The 9,701-nt window shown below is 61.7% G+C and overlaps 1 protein-coding gene across 2 annotated transcripts; it reads right to left on the reverse strand.

The window, feature by feature from the left end:
* Positions 1-2,966: 2,966 nt before the first annotated feature.
* CACNG7 (calcium voltage-gated channel auxiliary subunit gamma 7) lies at positions 2,967-8,602 on the reverse strand. 2 transcript variants are annotated; one of them, XM_074307377.1, is made up of 6 exons: positions 7,838-8,602; positions 6,955-7,185; positions 6,454-6,540; positions 6,205-6,345; positions 4,064-4,209; positions 2,967-3,365 (listed from the first exon to the last, which is right to left on the reverse strand). In XM_074307377.1, the coding sequence occupies exons 2-6, from the start codon at positions 7,148-7,150 to the stop codon at positions 3,108-3,110; spliced, it is 828 nt and encodes a 275-aa protein (XP_074163478.1). In that variant the 5' UTR covers positions 7,151-7,185; positions 7,838-8,602; the 3' UTR covers positions 2,967-3,107. The 2 variants fall into 2 exon arrangements, with proteins under 2 accessions (XP_074163478.1, XP_074163477.1); XM_074307376.1 differs by having other exon boundaries at positions 7,727-8,602.
* Between the last annotated feature and the right edge of the window lie 1,099 nt (positions 8,603-9,701).

The raw sequence follows: 9,701 nt of genomic DNA on the forward strand, positions 1-9,701 counted from the left end.
GGAGGGAGGGAGGGAACACAGGAGGGAGGGGGAGGGAGGCAGGGAGGGGGGGAGGGCGAGGATTTGGGGATGGGGGAAGGGGGTAAGGTCTGGCTCCGGAGAAGGCGAAGGCAAAGGGAGACTCGGGGATTGGGGGAGACTGACAGTGACAAGAAGGGAGGGAGACCAGAGTTGGGGGGGGAGGGAATGAATGAAACAGAGAGGTGGAGAGATGAAGGGAGTCAGGGAAATGGAAAAGAAGGGAGACGAGAGACAGCACATGGAAGGGGGGAAAGATGAGAGAACAGTGGAGGGAGAGGGAGAGATGGCCGAGAGACAGAGATGGGAAGGAGATGGGGAGAGACTGAGGAAGAAATGAGACAGGAAGCGAGAGACAGGAGAGACAAGCGGGGGAGGGGGACAGAGAGACAGGAAGAGGGGCTGCAGCGGCCGCTGCCTAAAGCAGATGGGGGGGCCGGACCCCTGGAACTCCCCATGGGGAAGTGGCCAAGGTCACTAGAGGGGAGAAGGGGGCACAAGGCCCCCTCCCCCATCTCTCTCTTCCCCTGTAGCAACATCCCTCCTTCCCTTCCTCCACCTCCTCCGGTCCCCATGGCAACCGGATTCAGGCCTCAACCGGAAACAGAGTGGGGGCCCTTTAAAAGGAGGACCCCCCCTTACATCTCCCTCTACCCTCCCCCAGCCGCTGCTCCAAACCCTCTCCTCATCCTCTTGAATCCAGGAGCAGAGAATGGATGTGGGGGCTCCTTCCCCGACCACTGCAGGACCCCCAGACTCAGCAGGAAAGAAGGCAGGGAAGCAGGGGGAGGAGGAAGGGAGGCATGTCGCTCTTAAAGTGACCAAGCTTAGCTCCTTTGCTCTCAGGGTCTGTACTTCCCGGGAAAGCAGGGCTCCTGGAGAGCTCTGTGGCCAGCCTCCCCCAGCCCCCCCAGGCCCCAGGCCGTGCTGCAGCCCCCTGCTGCCTCACTGGGCTTATGGGAGGTGGGAGGGAAGAGCAATGGGGAGGTCCCAGGATGGGAGAACAGGAGAGAAGCTTTGTGGGCGCTCAGCTCAGCCCCCTCCTTCTCCCAAGGGGGAAACTGAGGCAAAAGGTGAGAGGGATGAGACCCTGTAGGGACTGTGATCACGGAATCTCAGAGTATCACCAAAAAACAATTAGAAGGACCTTGGACAGTGTGAAATCCAAACCTTTCTTTTTCAGATGGGGAAACTGAGGCACAGTGTATCAATAAACTTCATTTCTTGTTGTTCATTGTGTGACTCCTTGGGATTTTCTTAATAAAGACCTGAGGGGTTTGCCATTTCCATCCCCAGTGCGTCCCCTTGAGAGGGATGAAGCGACTAGAATTCAGAGCTTCCTGACTCCAAGGGAACAGGTGTTCTATCCATTGCGCCACCCTGCTTTCCTCAAGGTTGATTAAGTGCCTGTGATGCTGGGCTGGGGCAGGGCAGCCAGTGCCCGCCTTCCAGGATCTCCCGAGGGAGGGAAGCTCCGCACAGGAAGCGCCAGCCCACGAAGGGGACACGCGGCCCGTTCTGCCCTTTCACTGGTGCGCCCCATGCAAGGGTCTCAGAGGGGAAGGAAGTGAAGCCCAGGCAGGGAGGGGCAAAGGGGAGATGCAGAGGGAGGTGCGGAAGCAAAAAGGAGGAGACCCAAGCTTTGTATCTGCCCTCTCAGGGAGGTGGAGGGACAGCCCGGGGCCATTCCCCCAGAACACTTCAAATGTCAGCGCCGTTCCTCCCCTTTCCAGAGGGGGAAACTGAGGTCTGGAGAGGAGGGTCAGCATGACCTTCCCCAAAGCCAGGGTCCGCCCCCACTCACTCCCGCCCCCTCCTCCATGCAGACCGCCAGTGTTTGAAATAGAGTTTATTGAAGTTTCTGTTGGTATTTACATATGATACATAGTAAGTAACAGAGCCACCCCCCTCCCCGGCCCACGTGGGCCCCCTCCCCCCAAGCCTCATTAAAAACCCGCGGCATAATGGCGGGTTAACGATGCCCTGCCCCTGCTTTCCCCCCTCCCCCCCCAAGATGCAGACTAAAAGCCCTGGCCCCCACCACCGGGGGCCATCTGGTTCAGAGTACATAACTGGGCCCCTCTGGGCCCCGGCCCCTGCCCCCGCTGCCCCCAGAGAGCAGACCCCCACGAGGGGCTGGAGGGCAGCAAGGGGCGGGGGGCGGCGCCGAGGAGGCGGAGGCGGAAGACTCGGAGGTTTGGGGGGCCATGAGGCCCCGCTACTGCCCCTGCCTTGGGGGAGAGGAGCAAGGAGGAGGGGACCCAGGCGGCAGGCTCAGCCCGGCAGCCTCCTTCTCTCCCCATCCCAGGGGGGCCTCTGGTGTGGAAAAGAAAGAAAGAAAGAAAGGCGGCAGAAAAGAGAGACACAGATTCCGAGTAACATAAGGGAGGGACAGACCTGGGGGGGGGGAGATGGCCCAGGGGCACGGGGAATGAGGGGGCTAAGGTCAAGGTTAGCAACCCGCCCCCCAACTCCTGACCGGATAGGAGGCCGGCGAGGGGAAGGGGCGCCGGGGGAGGGGCCTACAGCTGGAAGGACGCGGGAAATGGGGGTGAGTGCTGGGGGAGAAAGGCCCGTAGGCCTGAGGATGGCCTGCAGTCTTGTTCTAAGAGGAGCTGCCTGACATTGAAGATGCCCAAGAAACGGGGCGGGGGCGGAAAAGGGGAGGAGTCACAGGAGCGGAGGAGGGGGGCTTGGGAAGGGGAGGAGACAAGGGAAAGGACCCAAGGGGACCGCGGCGAAGTGCGAGGGACTGGGAGGACGGGGCCGAAGGGGGGAGTCTGCCAGAAGGGAGGGCCTCAGGAAAGTGGAGGAGAAGGGGGGAGACTGGGGGGGAGGGAGAGGGGCCGGGGACTGGGGGGGGGGAAATAGGGGAGGAGTCACAGGAGCGGAGGAGGGGGGCTTGGGAAGGGGAGGAGACAAGGGAAAGGACCAAAGGGGACCGCGGCGAAGTGCGAGGGACTGGGAGGACGAGGCCGAAGGGGGGAGTCTGCCAGAAGGGAGGGCCTCAGGAAAGTGGAGGAGAAGCGGGGGAAGGGCCGGGGGAGGGGAGAGGGGCCGGGGACTGGGGGGCGGGGCGGCGCAGCCCCTCAGCAGGGCGAGGTGGAGATGTGCATGTGGTCCGGATACTTGATGGCGGGAGGGTAGTTCTGTGTCATCTGGATGGAGACGTCGCTGGAGATGTCCGAGGGGCTGCGGCCTCGGCGCCAGGCCTCGGGCTGGAGGAACTGGCCCGAGTAGTCGGAGCAGTCGCTGAGCCTGGGCCTGTAGAAGGCCGGGTGCGGCCGGTACATCTCCTCCTCCGCGTACCGTTTGGTGAACAGATAGACGGACATCACGCCGGCCCCCTGTGGGGAGTCGAGATCCCGGACTAAGGCCCCCGGGCTCTCTCCAGAACCCCTCCCCCTCCAGCTCTAGAACCGAACCCTCAAGAGACCCAGGGCCCCCTCCCAGCGCTAGCCCCGTCTCCTCGAGGACCCAGGATCCTCTCCCAAAACCCATTCCCGCCTCCCCAACTCTAGAACCAAACCCTCGAGAGACCCAGGGACCCCTCCCTTCCTCAAGCCTCCTTCCCTCCCCAGTTCTAGTCCCGCCCCTTGGGGGGTCCCAAAGTTCTCTCCCCAAACCCCTCCCCCTCCCAGCTCTAGCCCCATGTCCTCGAGGACCCAGGATCCTCTCCCAAAACCCATTCTCCCCTCCCCAACTTTAGAACCAAACCCTCGAGAGACCCAGGGACCCCTCCTCTCCTCAAGCCTCCCCCCTTCTCCAGCTCTAGTCCCGCCCCCTCGAGGATCCTTAGGTTCTCTCTTAAAACCCATTTCCCTTCCCCAACTCTAGCCCCACCCCTCGGGGACCCAGAATCCCCTCCCAAAACCCTTTCCCTCCTCCCCAGCTCCAGCTCCAGCCCCACTCTCTCGGATCCTCAGGGATCCCTCCAAGCCCTTTCCTGCCTCTCCGGCTTAGGACCCCACATATGTAGTATGGGGGGGGGTCGGGAAAAGGGCTTCCAGGCCGCCAGAAATCCCAGCTTCCAGCTCCTTCCCACCTCTTTCAGCAGGAAGGAGGAGGCAGCAAAGGCGAAGGACCAGCCATAGCGGTAGTGGAAGTACTGCTCCGAACCGCTGGGCCGATTCATGACCTCGTCGTTGATGCTGGAGATATAAAGAACTAGGCCCACCACGAGAGAGAGGCCTGCCGGAAGGAGGGGGCTGCTCAGAGGGCTGTCCCAGAGGTGGCTCCGGGAGGCACCCCTGATGGGTCCCCCAGCATCCCCAGGGCCTGGTGGGCACTTTGCTCCAAACAGCCACCCCATTTACCTTAGTTACAGGGTACCCCCCCTCCTGGGAAGGGAGCTCCTTCCACCCTCCTCCCTCCCCAGTCATATTCAGACACACACTCCCCCCTGGCATAAGGCTTGGCCCCCCTTTCTTCATCACCCCTATTCTACCCTCCAGCACTGGGCTGGAAAGAGGCAGGGGAGCTCAGTAGAGAGTCATCAAATGATAGAATTGGACAGACATCTTAGAGATCCCTTGGCTCAGGGGTTCTAAATCTTGTGTGTCTGTGAGAGTGTGGGTGTGTGAACATATTGTATGTGTGAGTGTGTGTGTGTGATTGTGTGTGTGAACATATTGTATGTGTGGGTGTGTGTGTAAGTGTGATTATCTGGGTATGAGTGTGTGTGTGAACATATTGATGTGTGAGTGTGTGTGTAAGTGTGATTGTCTGGGTATGAGTGTGTGTGATTGTGTGTGTGTGAACATATTGTATGTGTGAGTGTGTGTGTGTAAGTGTGATTATCTGTGTATGAGTGTGTGAGTGTGATTGTGTGTGTGAACATATTGTATGTGTGAGTGTGTGTAAGTGTGATTGTCTGTGTATGAGTGTGAGTGTGATTGTGTGTGTGTGAACATATTGTATGTTTGTGTGTGTGAACATATTGATGTGTGAGTGTGTAAGTGTGATTGTCTGGGTATGAGTGTGTGTGATTGTGTGTGTGTGAACATATTGTATGTGTGGGTGTGTGTGTAAGTGTGATTATCTGTGTATGAGTGTGTGAGTGTGATTGTGTGTGTGTGAACATATTGTATGTGTGAGTGTGTGTAAGTGTGATTGTCTGTGTATAAGTGAGTGTGATTGTGTGTGTGTGAACATATTGTATGTTTGTGTGTGTGAACATATTGATGTGTGAGTGTGTGTGTAAGTGTGACTGTCTGTGTATGAGTGTGTGAGTGTGATTGTGTGTGTGTGAACATATTGTATGTGTGGGTGTGGGTGTAAGTGTGATTGTCTGTGTATGAGTGTGTGTGTGATTGTGTGTGTGAACATATTGTATGTGTAAGTGTGATTGTGTATGAGTGTGTGAGTGTGATTGTGTGTGTGTGAACATATTGTATGTGTGAGTGTGTGTGTAAGTGTGATTGTGTATGAGTGTGTGAGTGTGATTGTGTGTGTGTGAACATATTGTATGTGGGGGGGTGTGAGTGTGATTGTCTGTGTATGAGTGTGAGTGTGATTGTGTGTGTGATTGTGTGTGAACATATTGTATGTGTGAGTGTGTGTGTGAGTGTGATTGTCTGTGTATGAGTGTGTGTGTGATTGTGTGTGTGTGAGTGATGGACCCTTTGGCAGTCTGCCAAGTCCACAGACCCTTTCTGAGAATCTGAGAAGTTTTTAAATAATTCAAGGAAATACTAAATTTCAGTTAGAGTTTAGGAAAATAGAAATATCCTTTTTTTCCCCATCCACGTTCATGGATTCCCTGCAATGTAGCTCCGAGCCTTGAGGAGGAAATCTTGTTCTAGTGGGTCCCTTTCTCTGCCGTGAAGTCCAAAGAAAGAAAGGGCCTTCTAGATCACACAGGAAGCTCAAGCTCCCCAAAACCCAGGGCAGAAAAGGGGGTCCCGACGAGCCTTTCTCTGGAAGGCTCCCTCACCTGCTCCTCCCCCACCTTCATTTTACAGAGAGGGCTGCTGAAATGGACCAGGAGGGTTCCGGACCCACAGCCAACGGCACTGGGCGTCCCCCGGCCCTCAGGGGTCTCCCGCAGCCAGCCAGGGGTCGGGCGCAGGCCCCCAAGCTTTGCGGCTGGCTTCTCTCGGAGGCTGCGGCTGTCCGGGCGCCCCGGAGGGCCCAGAGAGGGCATGCCCGGGGCAAAGGGGAGCAGCCGGGGCCCCCAGCACTCACCTGAGAGGATGAAGAAGATGCCGGACACGAAAGCCAGAATGGTCCTCTGAGGGCGGATGTGGCCAATGTTGCTGATGACGAAAGCCGTGAAGACCAGGAAAAGGCTCACCATGGGAAACGGGGTGGCGGTGCGGACGGTCTCTGGGGGACACGGGGGAGGGGCGGGGTGAGCCTGGGAGCCTGAGCCCAAGCTCCGCCCCTCGGCCCACAAGCCCCGCCCTCGCCCCTCCCCACAGCCTCCCCCCTCACTCAGGATGTTCTCGGTGTTCTCGGTCACCAGGTTAATCTCGGGCTCGAGGAAATACTCCGAGGCCACGCAGCGGCCCTTCTCCCGGCCTGTGGGGAAAGGGCGATCGGTCAAGTTCGGCCCGGGTGGTGGGCGCCGCTCGGGGCTCCGGGGGCCGCGGGCCTCGAGGAAGGCTCCCCGGGCCCGGGCGGGGGAGGGGCCGGAGGAGAACTGGGCTCCCGGCGGCACGAGGGAGGCCGAGGCCGCAAACGGAGGCGGGAACGCCGTGGCGAGGGGCAGGGGGAGGGAGGGAAGCCGGACAAGGGTGCCGACGGTCCGGGGATGAGGGCAACGTCCCTACGGGCCTGGGGATGGGGGCGAGTCGTCAGAAGGGGAGGGTCTCCGGGGTCCGCGAGCAGGTCCCGTGAGGTTCTGGAGGGGGAGGGGCCGGCGGCAGCCCCACCCCCGCCGGGGTCCCCGAGGGGGCGGGCCCGGAGCTGGGGCAGGCGGCCGGGGTCCGCTACCTGCGAAGAAGCAGACCCTCCAGAGGCCGGCGTGCAGCGCCATCTTGACCTCGGTGCTCTGATTCTGGGGCAGCACGGTGCCCTCCTCCATGTAGAGCCAGTAATCGGTGCTGACCGCGATGCCAACCAGGAGGAGGCCGCAGGCGCCGAACACGCTGCTCAGCAAGGTCAGCGCGCGGCTGCTGCACGAGCTCATGGCGGCGGCGGCCGCGGGCGGGAGGCGCGCGGGGCCTGCGGAGAGACAGGCGGCCGGGCGGACGGAGAGGCGGAGCGCGGGGATGCGGGCTGGAGAGCGCGCCAGCCCCGGCGGGGGCCTGCTCTCCTGCTCTCCCGCGCCCGGGAGGCCCTCCCCACCGCATCCCGCCCCCCGCAGCGGGCTCCGAGCCCTCCCTCCCGTCTCCCAGCCCCTCCAGGGGGCTCCGAGACCTCTCCCGTGCCGGTCCCGGGGGAACAGGCTCCGGGTGTCCGCCCCCGCCCCCTGCACTCTTCCCCCTTTGGGCCCTCGAGATCCCGGCCTGCCTCGTGCCTCCGGAGCGCGCTCGGCCCCCGGCCGCCCCCCTCCCGCCCCGGCACCCAACCCCTTCCTCATTGCGGGGCTCCCTCCGCCAGCTCCTTCCTGTGGGCCACTCGCCGCCCGAAGCCTGGACTCGGGGGTCCCCGTGTGCCCGGCTGCCCCTCCCCCCTCTGAACGCTCAGGACCCGAGTCCTGCTCCCTCCCCCGGCCCTGTCCGCCACCTCCCCAGGACCCGGGCGTTCGGATCCCGCTTCCCACCTGGGGCCCGGGCTTCCCTCTCCATCCTTCCGTCAGCTGCACTCTCCTCGGGGACACAAGCATCCCAGGCTCCCCAGCCCCGTTAGGGACCCCCGGCCCGGCCGGTCTCACCTCGCTCAACGCTGGGCGGACGCTCGGGGCTCCGGGCTCCGCAGCCGCATGTCCGGCCCCGCGGCCTCCCCGGACCGGCCCCGCCGCTCCCGGCCCCCGGCGTCCCGGCCCCCGCCCCCCTGGGCCGCTTCTTCCTCCTTGGCCTCCGCTCCGGCTCCGGCCCCGGCTCCGGCTTGCTCTCGGGCCCCGGGCCCAGCCTCCTCCGTCCCTCCCTCCCTCCCTCACTCCTCGTCGGACGGAGACGGGAGCAGGGAGCCCAGGTCTCTCATTGGCTGCCGAGGAGGAGGGGAGGGAAGCAGGGAGGACGCAGAGGATGGGGATGGAGAGAGACTGAGACGCTGACACAGAGACAGACAGGGACAAAGAGACCTAGCCGGGGAGCCGGGGAGAAGGACGGGGAGACGGACGAGACTCAGAGCGGTGGAGGGGGACGAGGAGCTTTGCGGAGGGGCTGAGGGAAGGCGAGAGGAGGGAGCCGGCGAGGAGCGGTGCGGACAGAGGGAGCCACAGCCAGAGCCAGGGTGAGAGAGGGGGGCACGCTTCCCAGGCCGACGAGCCGAGAGAAGAGAGAGAGAAGGAAATGCAGACCGAGACACTCACGGGACAGAGATACGGGGGAGAGGGGCCGAGCCGGGCAGACGCAGACCCCGGACAGAGCAGCAAAAAGCAGGCCGGGTGGACGGCAGGCCGGGCCCGCAGGGGCCGGGCGGGGGGCGCTGGGTGGACGGAGCCGAGGCCGGGCCGGGTCCTGCAGCCTTCACAGAGCCTGAGTGAGCCCCCCCACCCCCCTCCCGCCCCAGCGTGATGTCAGCGGGCCGTCGTGCGCTCCCCCCACCCTTCTCTCTTAAAGGCACAGGGTCCCAAGCTGCTCTCGCTTGGCCCGGCAAGGGGGACTCCGGAATGACCCTGAGAGGCCCAGGGACTTCTGCACTTGTCCCACCCCTTCGGGGACTTAGGATCCCTCCTCAGCCCCCACCAAACTCCCTCATCCAGCCTCCTTAAGGATCTAGAAACTAGCCCTTCCTGGGGGGAGGGGGAGGCGCGAAGGCTTCCTTTTCATGAACATTTCCATTTCAAGAACCCAGGAGATCCCTTCCCTAGTCCCGCTTCCCGACGGACGCAGGAGTCTGGGATCCCGCCCCTTGGGGACCCAGACATCTCTTTTCCCAATCCCATCCCCTCAGGCACTCAGGCGTCCCCTCCCCCAGCCCGCTTCCTGGGACAAGCCAGCCCACATCCCATCTTCTGAGGGATTCCGAGGCTCAACCTCCGCCCCTTGAGGGGAACCAAGAGCACCCTCCCTTTTGCCGAACCGTAACAGGGGCCCAGTGTCTGCACTGAGCCAAGGGGACTTGCACATTCAGGGGTCGGCTACTGCTCCCCAGCTCCCTCCCCCACCTTAGGACTACATTTCCCAGCAGCCCCCTGTAGGTAACCCCCCCAACATCTCCTCCACCAAGGGCTGGTAGGAGACAGGATTAGGGGAGCTGGCCGCAATTGCTTATGGGAAATAGAGTCTGGGTGTAAAGGAGGCGGTTTTGGGGGGGGTGACAGTAGCGACGAGTCCAAAAGTGACCCCTCAGACCCTCCCTCGGTCTCTCACTCACCCTGAGCCTGAATCTTTGATTCTCTCTCATCATCTCCGACTCTCTCTGTCATTGTCTCTGTCTCTCTCAGTTGTAGGTGTCTCTCAGTGTTTCACCGTGCCAGGCTCAGCATGTCTCTGTCTCTTATTATCCTAGTCTTCCCATCTCTGATCTTGTCTCTCCATCTGTCCTTGTCTCAGCCTCTTCCCCTCCACCTCTTGTCTTTTGGCTTATTCCTCCCTCCCAGCCACCCTCCCTCCCTCACCTCTCTCTCTGTT

This window comes from Sminthopsis crassicaudata, chromosome 3 (genome assembly GCF_048593235.1).
Source record: "Sminthopsis crassicaudata isolate SCR6 chromosome 3, ASM4859323v1, whole genome shotgun sequence".
NCBI lineage: Eukaryota > Metazoa > Chordata > Mammalia > Dasyuromorphia > Dasyuridae > Sminthopsis > Sminthopsis crassicaudata.